The sequence below is a fragment of the Brachycentrus maculatus genome, unplaced genomic scaffold, assembly GCF_059751285.1.
Source record: "Brachycentrus maculatus isolate JH-2025_06_01 unplaced genomic scaffold, ASM5975128v1 h1tg000454l, whole genome shotgun sequence".
Classification (NCBI taxonomy): Eukaryota; Metazoa; Arthropoda; class Insecta; order Trichoptera; family Brachycentridae; genus Brachycentrus; species Brachycentrus maculatus.
In genome coordinates, this window is record NW_028281201.1 from 781,802 (window position 1) to 798,794 (window position 16,993).

The window sequence follows — 16,993 nt, forward strand, 5'->3', positions numbered from 1 at the left end:
AATCATTTAATGCTTCCTACGATATAGTTTTTAATAACATTATTTTAACTAATTATTTTAAACATAATAGATTATTAAGAACGCATGGAATCATGCTTAGACTTCTATAATAATAATAATTTTGGATTATTATAAAGCGCCATTTTCGTAAAATTCTTTTTCAAAGGCGCTTCACTGTAATTTAATTAGGGTAAAACAGATCGTGAAAATGATTTAGTGAAGAAATCAGCTTTACATACATGTCCATCCCTAAAGATGACAAGATTTGTGTTAAAATCGAATTCAGATAAGAACCAATAATAAAAGTGGTTAAAAAAAGTTGCAATTTTATCTTATACATTTTTATAAAAATAAAATACTTTAATGAGAGCATTTTTTAAAAAGTGGTCTTGTAAAAATGTTCCATTTTTATATTTAAATCATCCTAGTATTTCACAAAGTTAATGCCGACAATATTTCAGGCTAATGCATAATTCTTTGTTTTACATGGTCATCCTTGTTTACATAAAACTTTTCGAACCAATAATGTATCCTTAAAAAGGAAAAAATATATATTTTTATCATATGCATATACTATACATCATACCATTCAAATATTTTATTTTGTATTTTTTAAGGAATAATCCGCTAAGCGTATATTTTATATGCTTGTCTGCAGGTAGGATAGTAGGGATAGGTACGGTAAATGTGAAAAATACATCACAAACACCAAGACCAATTGAAAATAAGTCTTTGAATTAATTTTGCAACTGGTGGAAATCGAACCCGTACAAATTATGTACAAATTGGCTTCGACCGTTCATAAAGGAAAAAAATAATCGATGGTAATTGAATATTTATCATTATTGCAGTATAATAAAAAATTGCATTATAGTAAATAATTCTATCCATTTTTAATAAATGTTTTACTTAGTAAATACCACTATTTACACTATTTATAGTGGTATTTACTAAGTAAAACATTAATTAAAAATGGATAGATTTTACCACAAAGTGACTGCCGAATCAATTAATGAAAAAGTAAATAATTCTTTTAATGAAGAAAAATACGGACCTATAGTGAATCCCGTGATGAATCTCCCCACACACAGCCCAGCGTATGTTGAAGTCAGGGCTATTGTGGCCCACCCTATGAGGCCTGGGAGGACTATAGCCTGAAGAGTTGCCTTTCGACCCAATCCATCCACCATTAGTCCCCCTAAAAGGGCTCCAATGGGGTTTGAAATCACCCCAAGACTTGCTAGAAAGAAGAAAATATATTCATTAATTGATTCGGCAGTCACTTTGTAGTCAAGTCTATATATTTTTCAATTAAGTCTCACTAACTAAATACCACTATTTCTTAAAAATCTACTGTGACACGTGTTTCGATGCATTCCGCATCATTTTCATGCACCGGTACGGTCAAAATACGGTGTTTGTAAATGATGCGGAATGCATCGAAACACGTGTCATAGTAGATTATAGAAATAGTGTAATTACTAAGTAAAAATAAATTAAAAATATTAATTTCTCTGTATATTAAAATAACATATAGTTTTTTTCCACATATGTTTTATTGACCAGTGACCGCGTTTAGTCGTTACAGACATCATCTGACTGGCGATGTCGGTTACGACGAAACCCGGTTACTGGTCAAATAAAAATATACGGTAATAACTATAAAGTTGTTACTTTATTATATGAAATGCATTTCCAGCGAGATATGTCAGTACAAAACTTAAATATTAGTTTCTCTCTCTTTCCTTTTATTTAAAATTATTTAAATCCGACGCCAAACTGGTTTATTAGAATGCGAAAAAAAAATTGCAGAGACACGTCTGACTTCTCGCGCAGCCGGTCGCTTACTGAATTGGATGTTTGTGAGTTCAGATAACAGATATGCAGCTTCAGATAATATGGGTACATATACATATTATCGCTCACTCCTTTCAACCACGTCATATATCAAACATCGACAATTTTCAGTTGTGCATGTTTTCGGAATTTCCAGAAAACGTAGTATATCCCAGCAAAAGCGGCATATTTTTAACTTAATATTTACCCGCTACAGGGCAGAAAGTGTTGTTTTTGCATTTTGAAGAAAAGTTTAATTTTCTAAATATTTTTCAAATGGAGAAAAAACCTTCAGGTTTTACCTAAAAAGGTCTGTTGCACAGTGAAAATTTCAATAAGTGGCTTGATATTTATTTCAACACATTTTATTATATTTTAAAACCTCAAAAACGATCTCCTGAAAAATCAGGTTTTTTGATATATGACGTTGTTGAAAGGAGTGAGCGATACGGTATACACAACTTGTGGCGAGTATTATTTTGCGGAGAAAGTATTTTTTACAATATTTAATTATTAATGCTAACAATGTCTTCGATGAAACGTGCTAATTCAATTTTATGAGTAAATAGAATCAGGCCATTATGTAATTCAGAAAAGTGTCGAATTTGAGAGAGCCTGTTATTAGATAATAATACAGGGTGGCGCAAAATTAATTACCTGATTGAAAAATTTTATAATTTTCGAAAATAGCGTTGTACGTCAATCATATTTGATATTTGTGAACTGAACAGTTGCAGTACCGTAGAACGGGGCTACATGAACTTTGATGTGTTACTTGAGCTAAAAAAAAACTGTATTTGGTCTACATTAATGAACGTAACGTGACAATGAGTGTCACCCGTCAGGGAAACAATGAATCATGTCGATATATTCATTGTTGTAGACCAAATACAGATTTTTTTTGTACTGGGCCCAATTAACACATCAGAGTTCAAGTTGCCCGTTTTACGGTATACTAGTATACAAACAGATTTAAGGTAGCGCAAAATCTATCATCCAATTTTGTTCTTGAACTCCTTTTTTAATAGGCATAGGATGCGTTTTAGTAGATATCGCCTTTGTAGTAGGTATTTACTACAATTTTGTTTGTAGTTTGTTGGTAGTTTGATGTACTACAATTTTGTGTAAGCGCCTAGAACGTAGTAACTTTCTTCTCCTAACCCTTATTTGCACCCAATGGTGCATAGGGTTTCACAAAATATAAACGCAGTGTTGTGTTGATCGTTATGAATAAAAGGAAATGTGATCAGCCCTCCGCTTCAGGTAACAGTCCGAGGTTCTATTAAATATATATCATTATTATATTAAATATATATAAATATATATACAAACAGTATAAAATCGCTTATATTTATTTTCAACACCCCCTGGGAATCGAACCCGGGTCTTCCAGCAAGGCAGCTAAACACGCTAACCATTACACCACGGAGGCGGACCGTTGCTTAGATGTAATTATTCATTTTCCATTGTGAATCTCTGTGATGTGCTTTTGAGGTACATATGTTATGACGGTAATTGTTTCTGTGATTGTAAATTAAAGGAAAAAAACAGTGACATAACTTCCCCATTGTTTTATTTTCAGTAATAATTATAGCTGTTTATTTAAGCTAATTCACATAATAGTGTCTTATTATTGCTGGTTTTTACCGTCTTCGGGTGACATTTTTATAATTACATATAATAATTTGTACCATATTTTTATGACAAATCCGTTTATTAAATGCATGAAAACGTATTACATTTTGATGATACTTCATATATCGCTGACTCTTTTTAACAACGTCGTTTATAAAAAAAACTTGATTTTTCAGGAGATCGTTTTTAAAGTTTAAAAATATGTATAATACAATGTATTTAAAATAAATATCAAGCCACTTATTTCACTTTTTACTGTGCAATAGATCTTTTTAGGTAAAACCTTAATTTTTTTTCTCCATTTGAAAAATATTTAGCATATTTAAAAAAAAAACAATACCTTTTCTTCAAATGCAAAAACAACACATTCTGCCCTGTAGCGAGTAAATATTAAGTTAAAAATATGCCGCTTTTGCTAGGATAGTGTACATTTTCTGGGCATTTCTAAAACTTGCACAACTGAAAATTGACGATTTTTTATATATGTCGTTGTTGAAAGGAGTGAGTGATATGTAATGCATGCGAATTTAAATTTCATACCAGATTTCTTTCTTGTATGTAACTGTCGTTTATGAGACGAATAACCACACAGCTAACCACAGCAATACGGAGTTGAGAATAAATTAATCAAGAGTTTAATTCATCAACCGTTTGAGATTAGATTCACCACCCGGAAATCATCTCTCACGACGAATAAAAACATATTACTACTTCCTAACATTTCAAATTAACGAGAAATTATAATTTTGTTTCCAAACGGAGTTACAAGGAGAACATAGCATATAAGTTGCTCGTCGACTGTATCAAAATCTATCCGGTATTCCTATTCATTAACAAGTCACCAATGAGTTATTACCTATCCATGATGCCTGCTCCGCTGTGAAATCTGGCCTATCGATCGTCAATTGAGGTAACAGGATAGCAGAATATCCTTGGCAAAGGCCCACTGACACGTTGATAGACTGGGCCGCCAGCGCTGCCATAACCTGCAAATGTCAAACAATTCAAATCAGAAATATTGATGGTTATGTTTACTCCTACGTTTCATGCTGTCCTGGTATATAAAATATTAAAGAACCCAACCTCAAGGCCCAAATATACGCTTAATGTTAAATCGCAGCTTAATTTTCTTTAAAAATTTGATGTAGTTAATCTTTTTGTTTAAAATACCGTTTTTGGATTAAAGTTTTTCTTCGAAATAAAAATACGGTTTTGAAAAGGAAAAAGTTATTGAGAGATAAGAGTTCTAAAATTTTTATTTTCTTAAATCAATTCATATTCTCAAATAAAACTCAACTTCTAAGTTATACATTTTTTTTAAAAATTGCACGCAGAAGCACGGCCGACCTCTAGAGCGGCTGTTCGCGTTCTAAATTTAAATGACCTAGACCTCATCCTTAACTTCTTGGACCTTATTGACTCCTAAAATTTCTTTTATCTAGGTACCTACGCTTTTTATTAATCGATTTAAATTCGTCTACTCGTAGTAAGTACTTAATTTAAAATGTGGATTAAATATAAAATATAAGAAAAATCAAAACACTTGAATATATTTGTGAACTTGAGTTTTATACTATTAATGTGTTATAAAACAAGTGTTTTGTTTTTGAAATCTAATCATGACATACCACAAGGTGAATGCGGAAACAATAAATAACATTGAAATATGAATATTTGTATTAAAAAATATTCTTATCAGTCATGAAATCAACTATCCAATACAACGCATAATGGTTTACATAAATAATTTGTTTGGAATTTTCGATTTTTTATTATTATTTTCTGTTGTTTTACTGAAGACAAGTTCTCAATCAGAAAAACAACTACACAAACTTATACCTCAAACAGAAACGAAAACAAACATTCTTTTTTTTTAATTATATTCAATTATTCAGTATTTTCCCGGGATTTTGAAAGAGGCTGTTTCACTTCAGCCGTTATTTTTTCTTTGTTTTAATGACACTTACAATTCTAAGAAAATATCTCGGTAATATCTCTTATTGCTATCGTTTCCTATTTAAAGGCTTTGTTTCCTTAGCCTATGTTGTTCAGGTTTTTACAAATTAGTTCATATTTTAGATATGTATGTTTCCCAGAAAATCACGCTAAGATATTCAGTTTTTTACCAGCAGCTGCCTACTAATATGAGCAATTCTTAGATTTTAATTTTACGAAAAAACAACCGATGTTTTTTAATAATAATAATAATAATAATAAAACCCTTATCCGCACCCCAATGGTGCATAGGGCACTGCTTCATATGAACGCAGTGTTATCTTGATTGTTTATACATGAAGGAAAGGTGATCAGCCCTCCGCTTCAAGTACCAGTCCAGGGTAATATTGAATAAATATTACAGTGAAAAAATCACTTGGCATCGGAGGCAGACGGCAGCAGGATGTTTTTTAAACGTGTGAATAAATTAACGATTCGTAATATTATATTGTATTGTATTTATATAACAATAGGATTTGTTTCCTTTTATTTCTTTAAAATACTCGATAGTTTAAAATTTTTAAGAGATTGATATTCTCGAGATATCATTAGTCACAATTAAACCTTTTAATTAAAAAAAAACATATTACAGTTCAATTAATAAACATCCCTTTAAAATTCACAGATACTGTAAAATGATTGATCAGTGATTTTAGTATACCAATATACATTTTTTTAAACTTTAGGTACGTACCTATCCACTACTCAGGAGAGAATATTTTGAAATTTTCTCCATTATATGTATTTTTTTCTTCACATCTTAACATAGATGAAGAAGAATATGTAAGTCTGGGTATTATATTAACAGGTGATTAATTTATACACGTGTAACATTTACCATACTACCCTGGATTGACAACCGCACTACTCAAATTTTGGAAACTCATACATAGATGAAGAAGATTACAGAAGTCTGTGTGTATATATATATATATATACATATATACATATATATATATATATATATATATATATATATATATATATATATATATATATATATATATATATATATATATATATATATATATATATATATATATATATATATATATATATATATATATATATATATATATATATATATATATATATATATGGGGCTCACGATCTATCGCAGGCTGCTTTAAGTGATCACTTTATACACGTGAATATTCACAATTCTACTCCATGATAGGCTGTATGCAATTAGTATTATTTCTATAGAAATCATTTCAAATGACAGAAGAATCTCGTAATAATTCAAGGAAGTAACGACTCAATTTTTGTCATCTACGGCACTTTTTATTTGGACGGAAGCGCTCCGCAAAGGCGGATTTCTGTAAAATTTCGTTCATACATATGTTCACATTTCACTTTTAAATATTTCCGACTCAACTTTTACCGTCATTTTGCCGTACAACAATGGTACATGAGTGAACACAGAGCGGTAGAATAAGTTGCAACATCCTGTATAAATGGATTAGAATTAATCATAGTCGGGGCCGTACTTTTCATTGTTAGAACTTGCATAATCACGTAACATTATATGTTCCGCGTGTAACGTTCGTTCGGTCAAGTTCACGATCATGGACGGGTATAGCGTTATTCTTGTTTACTGCCATTGCTACTCGTAGTAGACAAACCGTGTATTCATATGATAATGCTAGTATATTTTGTCTAGAATATTCTTGGAAGAAACGATTTCGTGTTTTTTTGTCACATTTATTTGAATAAAGTTTGAATATATACCGTTTCATTAATTGATGTGGTATTTACCAAGTAAAACTTAAATTTAATATTAATATGAACCAAACAAAACATGAATGACTGATTGCAATACGGCAACACGCTAGTAAAAACATTTATTTAAATGATTAATTTTAAAAAATAATTTGTAAATACTACTTTTTAAACAGGTTATTAACTAAGTATATATTATATTATCTTTATACATCTCATCAAAAATGAAGAAGAATATGGAAGTCTGGGCATTTACGGGGCTGACGACCGTCATAGGCTGGTTTAAGTGATCACTTTACACACGTGTAACATTCACCAATTCTACCCATTATTGACAACCACACTACTCAAATTCTTGGAAGTTCTATATATATAAACCAATTTAGAAACCTTGTTCTTGAATCACTAAAACTTCACTAGAGACATCTATTGGTAAGATGTAAAGAAGCTTTTTACTAAGCAGAAACTCTTATATTAGTATGTGAGGTCCGAATCCTGGATTATAATCACACACATGAGAAACGCCAGAAAATACCATTTTCATTTTTATTATTTAAGCTTATAATTTGACCAGATAATTTATTTACAACATTTTGAGTGTGAACAAGTGTTTGGACACACTCAAAATGTTGTAAGTATATATTCAATTTAGACTGAAATTATTTCAAGTCATTTTTCTCTTGAATATTTATCAATTAAGATATGAACGTCTAATTATAAAATGACACCATAGTTATAAAAACATTTATTTTAGTGATTAATTTACAAAATTTACTTGGTAAATATTACCTTAAACAGTGGTGTATTTACTAAGTAAATGTTAAATTCAATTTGAAGATAATTAATTATTTCAACGCACTTCTCTCTTGAATATTTAACAAATAATAAATGATTATTGTAATACGGCAACACATTAATAAGAGTATTTATTTTTATGATTAATATATATCTTAATTTTACTTGGTAAATACCACTATTTAAATAGTGGTACGTACCAAGTTAATATTAAAATCAAACTTGAAAAATTTAATTATTTCAATACACTTCTCTGCTTTTTTTCAAATGAGACTTTGGTATTATGCAATTATCGTATGAAATATTCTTACCCATAAGAAAAAAACCTTTAAGTATTATGTGAATTAGTCCTTTTAAAAAAATGCACTAAACGCTTTTCCTAATAAAAATGTATCCTTATTTTCAAATAGTTAGCAGACTTATCATGTATATTATATATTGATTATTTCAATTAAGTACTCATCTTTATATTATTTTAAAAAATAAAAATAAAAACTATGAGAGATTGGCACAAAAGTGAATAAAAATCTAAATAAAGTCTTAGAATTATTCGCGTGACATATCGTGATCACTTTGTCAAGTCAATAGTGTGTATTTAACTGCGTATGCACTTAGTGTCACAGTGATTACTTGTCCGTAAAATGCATCCTATGATATCCGTACGTGTCACCTTACAATGAATGAAGCTTTACCACGTAGTTTTATTCAAACAGACAGAAAAACATTTATTTACAACTAGTTAGGGAATTATATATTTTTTTAATTACAAAAAGTTTGTCTGAGACAAAATGAATATTTAGACTTAAAGTTATTTTGATTTTTATAATTTTCAACCTTTCATATTTAAGGGGATACAAAGCAAGACAGAATCCATTCGCCAGCCGACTGTCGTAGAGTTGACACAACTTTCCATGCCCGATTTTTTTAAATAATGTATATTGGATATTCTTTTGTTTTTTAGAATATGTAGAAAAAAAAAATATAATTTTTTTAAACTTTTTTAACCTTTCGGTAACTCTTTTATTTTCAAAACCATATAATTATTTCGAGGAAAAAAAAAATTTTCAATACAAAAACGGTGTTTTAAGAAAAAAATCAATTACTTAAAATGTTACCTGGATTTAGAGAAAATTAAGTTGCGACTTAACGAATGCTGGGCCTTATCTCCCAAGGTTTTATTTTTTTATATTGTTATGAATACTTGTTCTTAAAAGTTTTTTTTTTATCTTTTTCGGCTTGAAAATATTGGGACGTCGTTACCGATGTCATCACCAGTCTGATGATTTCGGGAACGACGAAACCCGGTCGCTAATCGATTAAAATACATCTGGAAAAAACCTGTTATTTTACCATATAAAATGCAGTTCCTCCAAGGAATGTCAATAAATAAAAAATGTAAATAAACTTATTTAAAAGCCTTACCATGCACAAATCTCCGTATCGCCATATTTTCCATATTTTCTTGATAGATATTATCATCTCTCAGCGCCAACTCACGGAACAACCTCTGTAAAAGCCTTCTTCTCGATTTCCTAGATATGGAACACACTTTTAGATGATTATCTGAAACAAATAAAAAAATTCACACTGAAAAACAAATGTATTTAAATAACTATTGTAGGCGCCATGGTGTAGTAGGTAGACGTTCGACTAAGAAATTGGCGTCGTTTGTTCAATTGCAATATAAATTCAGCAAAAAAAAAATAAAATATATATATATATATATATATATATATATATATATATATATATATATATATATATATATATATATATATATATATATATATATATATATATATATATATTTATATATATATATATATATATATATATATATATATATATATATATATATATATATATATATATATGTATATATATATATATATATATATATATATATATATATATATATATATATATATATATATATATGTATATATATATATATATATATATATATATATATATATATATATATATATATATATATTTTTTTTTTTTTTTTTTTTTTAATAAAAATCTCTATTTTTCACATCTGTAGCAAAGTCTCTTAAATAAAGACGTATCCATTTTGAATTTCAAAAAAAAAAATTAAGCACATTAAGTATATTTAAGTAAGTTTTACTTGGTAAATGCCACTAGATATTAAAATCTATTGTGACACATGGTTTGTTCGCATCACATACGGTGTTTAAAATGATGCGGAATGCATCGTGTCCAAACAGATTTTAATGGGTAAAACTTAAATAAAAAAAAACTGGTTAGAATTATAACCAACCTCGCCCCGATTTTAAGATAGTAATGCATTAATCCGACGCAATGCCTTTTGCACCATTCAGTTCGGGTTAGAGAAAAAATAAGGAGGAGGTTTACTTGTATAATTGGGATGTTGTTGTTTGCATTATTTATGTAACTCCATCACGAATTAAAATCGTGTTCATCCGGCGTCGGATAAGTGTTCAATTTATTGTTATCTAACGCGTTTCGCAATAATGTCAGTTGCACAATAACTCTTCGATATTAAATTAAAACAATATGGTGTTGGATCTATTCAAGATACCTGACAAATTAAAAAAAAAATATTCACAGCGTTTTGAGTGTGTCCAAATACTAAATATCTGGTTTTTCTCCACTTAGGCGTTAATTTTACATTTTTAATTAATGTTTTACTTAGTAAATACCACTATTTCTTAAAATCTACTATGACACGTGTTTCGATGTATTCCGCATCATTTTCAAATACCGTATTTTTACATTTTATTTTTACATTTTTTAAATCAACATACATGACGAAGAATATGGAATTCTGTGTATTTACAGGGCTTATTACCTGTCATAGGCTGATTAATTGATCACTATATACGCGTGTAATATTTCAATATATCGTACAATATATAAGCGTGAAATATATCATTCTACCCATGATTGACAACCACACTACTCTATTTTTTTAAACTCCTAGATATATGTATGATCAATTTCATGACTCAGTACATATGAGTTCACAACAGCCATCTATGTTAGCTATTTATTTTACCATCAATCCAACATTGTGACACTGTTTATCAACAAACGGAGGAATAAAAAAAAATTGTTTGGAAATCCAAATAAATATCCAAATTTGTACTTGTTGTTGAGAATTACATTTAAATAAAGGAAATGGGTTGCGTTTATACCAATTTTGAGCACATGGAGTACATTTCGATGGTGATTTGCGAGAACAATTATAATTTTATATGGATAGGGTTTTTTTTTGTTTTTTTTAGATGCGAATTGAATTAATTATTTACCTTGCTCATTATGTACAAAGTTTACAGATCATTTAGTGGATTTTTGTTTCTTCTTACTAATTCAATATGTTTTTATTTTAATCTGTGTTGGGAACAGGAGGGATAATCTAGTGACATAGATAAGGTGAGATACAGGGGTAATATCCGAGTAATCTTTTTGTATGAATTCACTACAAATGAATCACTACAAACTTTTATCAGAATTTGCGAATTCGGGCATATATGTATTATGTAAACTCTCCTGCTAAAAATATACAACGTAATAATTATGAAACAATAATAAAAATATTTTTTGCAAGCATCAAAGTTCAAATGTTGTTTTTTGCCTTATTTAATTATTATATTTAGCCCAGTGGATTTTTTTTTCAAAGAACGATCAAATTGTAGCAGAGTAGGGGTCGAAACTAGAATCTGTAACTCACACTCCATGACAGGACCATAAACCGACTCGAAAAACACTATTTTTTTATTTCATTAATTGATTCGGTGGTTTTTGTGGTCATGTCCATTCTAATTTTAATTTCACGAGGTACATTTATTTTGACACGTGTTTCGATGCATTCCACATCAAATGCAACGTTGTTATAAATTTTCAAACCAATTGATGAATAACTTTAGTTTATTTTAGCTGTTGAGGAACCTAACATTTACATTTTATATAGATAGCGATTTCTAGTCCTGTCCCTATAGAGTCGTAGGTACTTATATGGTATATATATTTTTTCAAATGACACGTAAAAAAATACAGTTTATTTTTTTAAATCTGTATTTTCACCTGTTGATGAGAACATCTGTGTTTACATTAATAAACTCAAAAAAGTGATCTTATACATGTATTTTATTTTTTTCTGTTTAAATCACATATTTTTTAAACAAAGCAATGTGCATTCTTTAATCGAAGGTATGGCGTATTTGAATGCACGTGTGATGATGTATTTGTTTTACATAATCTGACGATAAATATATCACTCTGTGACAACTAAAGGATTCCTATAAAACGAGATTATAGCTAATGATACATTTATATTCGTGCTCATCTGCTTACGAATGCACTCTGTTACGTGTTACAAAAAATGAATACACAACATACTTATTATTTTACCATCAATTCAAGGTTACAGTAATGATATGCTAAATCGTGATATTACTCGTAAATCGAATAAGACATACAATTTATTGATGTTTTTTTATTTCTCGAATTGTTTACAATTTCTGTAAACAGTCTGTTTTATTGTATAACATACAGTATCGAACAGATCAATTGAAACAAAACTTTTTTGTTGTACTTTCGTAAAGAGTTTTGTAAAATCTTTTGTTTATTAGTTATAAAACAAATTAATATTTAATATGATCTCATTTGGGCTCAATCAATGATTTTAACATTCTTGGCATCTATTATATAAGACTTTGGCACGTTGATACAATATTTTTGTCTCGAAACCATATTGTGGACAAAATGAGCTTTTCCACCGTAGTACAATCCATTTAAGAGAACCGATTCTTACAGATTGCCGATAGATTTTCAATTCGGATTATGTCTGACAAAATTCTTGACCATTCCAACACAGTTCATTGTTTTTGCGTGAAAAATTTCATAATTTTTTTGGATTTGTGGCAGGGGGTTAAATCCTGCTGAAATATTTCATTACCATTTGACCTTCGTTTTTGTATCTCCGGTAGTATCTTTTCCAGTAGAATTGGATGATACTTCTCGCTATTCATCGTCTCAGTCACTGAAAGAAGCAGCCCTGGTCCATAACACGAGGAACACCCTCAAAACATTTTTAGAGGGTGTAAAAAATACGAAAAAAAAGTTTTGTTTCAATTATTCTGTTCGGAATTGTATTAGCTGTACCCGCCCATACATACAAATTGAAAGACATATTTATAATATATTATTAGATTAAAACCAATATTTTTAGCTTTTCCACTTTATTTTTATTTGACCAGCGACCGGGTTTCGTCGTTACCGACATCATCAGACTCCAGTTTGATGATGTCGGTAACGACGAAACCCGGTCGCTGGTCAAATAAAAATAAAGTGGAAAAGCTAAAAATATTGGTTTTAATCTAATAATATATTAAAAATGCAATTCCATCACGAAGTGTCAGTGGATAATATAAACATATTTAAAAAAATTTTAATTTCACAGTGCTTGCAAAGCAATGAAAATATTCCAAATGTATAAAACAACAATGCAATCGAAAACTTCGAAAAGAAAGAAAAATATTACTAAGACCACACTCTACCATCAAGGCCCACCATTCGTTACGTCGCATTTTAATTTTTTCCAGGTAAAATTTTACGTAATCGATTTTTTCTTAAAACATCGTTTTTGCATTAAAAATATAAATTTTTATATTATTTGGAGAAATAAAAAAACTTTGTTTTTTGATCCACTTACTTTTTTTGTATTAAAAACCAACTAGTATCGGCAACAACCTGTTACCCTCTTCATGGTTTGTTTTATAACTAAACAGACATATAAAAGAAACTGAACAAATTATTAGGTTAATAATTTGTTCACTGTTTCTTGTATGCCTGTTACCCTGAAGAGGGCAACAGGTTTTTGCCGAAACTAGTAAGTTTTCAATAAATAAAAAAGTGAGTGAATCAAAAAACAAAGTCTTATTTTCTCCAAATAATATATTACAATGATTCGCACAGTTAATACTTTCAATATTCAAAATATGTATGTAACTTTTTCTTCTAAATAATCATATGGTTGTGAAAAGAAAAGAGTTATTAAGAGGTATGGAATTGAAAAGTATATAAAATTATTTTTTCTATATACATTCTAAAAAACAACAAATATCCGATATACATTTTTTTTTAAATCGGACGTGAGGAGACAAGTGACCTCTCCGGTGGTCTCCGGTAGAATGCATGCGACTTAACGAATGCCGGGCCTTAAAAACAAATGTCTAGAAACCCATACTTCAATTGGAAAATCAACAGTTTTCAACTTTGTCTGAATCTATTTATGACAAGGAGAACTACTTGAATCGGAAATAAAATTTGTACAACCTTTCCATAAAATTAGTTTTGACAACAGAAATTCCGTCAACATTCAAAAGTAGATCGTATTGAAAAAAAAACTGCGTTGGTTGACCTAAACCGATTTGCCTTGTCGTATACTTATAAAATCTAAATTATGTATTTTATGTTTTATTTTTCGATATCTCATCAAAGATGAAAAAGAAATGGAAGTTTAGGCATTTACGGGGCTGACGACCGTCATAGGCTGGTTTAAGTGATCACTTTACACACGCATGACATTCACCAATTCTCCGGAATGCATCGAAACACGTGTCACAGTAGATTTCAAGAAATGGTGGTATTTAGTAATGTTTTGCTTTTTGTAAGATGTTAATGATCCCATTTGAACGTTTATTTTCACTAAAATTCGGCATTAAAAAAAAAACCAAAAACATGATGTACAAAAAAAATTCCAAGGAGATTTTTTTTTTCTTTATTTAAAATTCTTTTGCATTACATAAATTCAAAAACAAAAAATATTTATAAAAAATAAAAATTAATACAAAAAAATATCCCACAAAGGCATGGCCTGTGTGTGGGTATACAAAATAAATAGTCATAGTACAGGGTATAAGGGTATAGGTTTCTAAGTATAATTAGTTAATACAAAATACAAAGATGATCAAATGATTTTTTTACCTATTTTTCACGTGTATATTTTATCAAAAAATGTAGTTACCGCATTCTGCAGACAGCCCGACGAAATGTTTTCATGCATTTCCGTGTATAATTTGTCGTATTATACGCAATAGAAATGAAATGATTTGAATGACTTTTTATGATTCTTTTCTGCGTCCTGACAGCCGGAAATAAAAGAAAATTGCCTTGAATGAGCCAACAATTATTTGTATAAATATCTCGTTTGATAATCGACATTACACATTATGAAATATTTCGAGTATACAGTGTGGTTCAGAATACCTGCGTCCTTCATTTACAGATTTAACCCTTTCAATACTGTGGTGACATATTGTCCCAGAGAATTTCTAATAATTACTAAAATAATTTGAATGCTTACAAATGTATTGGGATCTGGAATTTTAGTACTGTACGGACATAGGCTCGTTGTTGCTGTTTGCTGTCTGTTTTTTTTTCTATAAAATTTTGTCAATCTAGATGTTGCTAGCAGTTGACAGTTGACACCTGTCACGCTTATTACTAACTGTGTTTTTATATCGCTCACTCCTTTCAAGAACGTCATAAATAAAAAAAAACGATTTTTCAGGAGAAGGATTTTAAAGTTTAAAAATATAATACAATGTATGAAAAATAATATAAACTTTTTTCTTTGCAACAGATCTTTTTAGGTAAACCCTGAAGGTTTTTTCAAAAAAAAAATCAAACAAAACCTTTTCTTCAAAATGCAAAAACAACACTTTCTGCCCTGTAGCGGGTAAATATTTTGTTAAAAATACGCCTCTTTTTCTGGGATATAGTACATTTTTTGGGCATTCCGAAAACATGCACAACTGAAAACTGACGATTTTTGATTGTTTATGACGTTCTTGAAAGGAGTGAGTGATATGTGCTGTGCTCGGAACTGCCAAATAAGCTATTTATAATTTTATTTTACTTATTTAGTGTGCAGCAATAGTTTTTATGAGTTTTATGAGTGAAACATATATTTTATATGCTCCACTATTTTTCTACATAAAATACTGTCAGGACACATACGATCCATTCACCAATACTATTGGGACAATATGTCCCAATTATTATTTTTCAATAATCAATAAATAATATGATCTTTTTTTCTCAACTAAATTAGAAATAATTTTGTCCGCCTCCGTAGTGTAATGGTCAGCACGCTCGGCTACCGTTCTGGAGGTCCCGGGTTCGATTCCCAAGGGGGGTAAAATAAATACAAGTAATTTTTTTTCACTGAATTATTTAATCAATATTACCCTGGACTGGTACCTGAAGCGGAGGGCTGATCACCTTTCCTTCATGTGTAAACGATCAAGATAACACTGCGTTTATATGATGCAGTGCCCTATGCACCATTGGGTGCGGATAAGGGTTTTTATTAAATTAGAAATAACTATTTTGTGCCATAAATATTACATGAATTATTAAAATAAAAAAATCGTATTGAAAGGGTTAAACAAAATATTTTAATTAAAAATATCTGCAGATTCGACAATCGTCTCGAGGACGATCACTCAAATTAACAATACCTTCTGACCTTACATACAAATAGAAGTATTTGTTTAATAAAAGCTTTCCCTATTCCAACATAGATGGTGGTAGTGAACTCACGTGAACTGTGGCACGGGTTTGATCAGTATATTTAAGGGTTCCGAAATTCAGTCGTGTGGTTTTCAATCATGGGTAGAATTGGTGAATGTCACACGTGTGTAAAGTAATCACTCAAACCAGCCTATGACGGTCGTAAGCCCTGCAAATGTCTAGACTTCCATATGTTGAGATTCATCTATGTTGAGATTTAAAAAAAAATGACAATAAAGACTTTTTTAACGTTATTTATTATTGGGGTAATTACTTCAAATCAATGCCCAGCTAGGCTTGTGTTTGAAAGTAGGAATTAAATTGTGGCAGGGTAGGAGTAGATGGGGTATATATTCCCTCATCCCTAAGGCAGCTTGTGCACTTCACGGAATTTTACCGTCCGGCAGTCCGATTTTGAAAAATAAAAGCCACTACGACAGTTCGG

The 16,993-nt window shown here is 29.8% G+C and overlaps 2 protein-coding genes across 12 annotated transcripts in view; one reads left to right on the forward strand and one right to left on the reverse strand.

The window, feature by feature from the left end:
* Nucleotides 1–16,993, forward strand: part of rg (A kinase anchor protein rugose) — a 620,520-nt gene that overhangs the window by 549,761 nt on the left and 53,766 nt on the right. The gene's annotated exons all lie outside the window — the stretch shown is intronic.
* Nucleotides 1–16,993, reverse strand: part of LOC148302403 (trehalose transporter 1-like protein) — a 56,106-nt gene that overhangs the window by 2,215 nt on the left and 36,898 nt on the right. Inside the window, exons 2-4 of the mRNA XM_088271665.1 lie at nt 9,406–9,546; nt 4,328–4,457; nt 1,055–1,240 (exon numbers count right to left, since the gene is read on the reverse strand). Coding sequence (XP_088127791.1) covers nt 1,055–1,240; nt 4,328–4,457; nt 9,406–9,462 — 373 coding nt within the window. The 5' untranslated portion in view covers nt 9,463–9,546. The remainder of the gene's footprint in view (nt 1–1,054; nt 1,241–4,327; nt 4,458–9,405; nt 9,547–16,993) is intronic.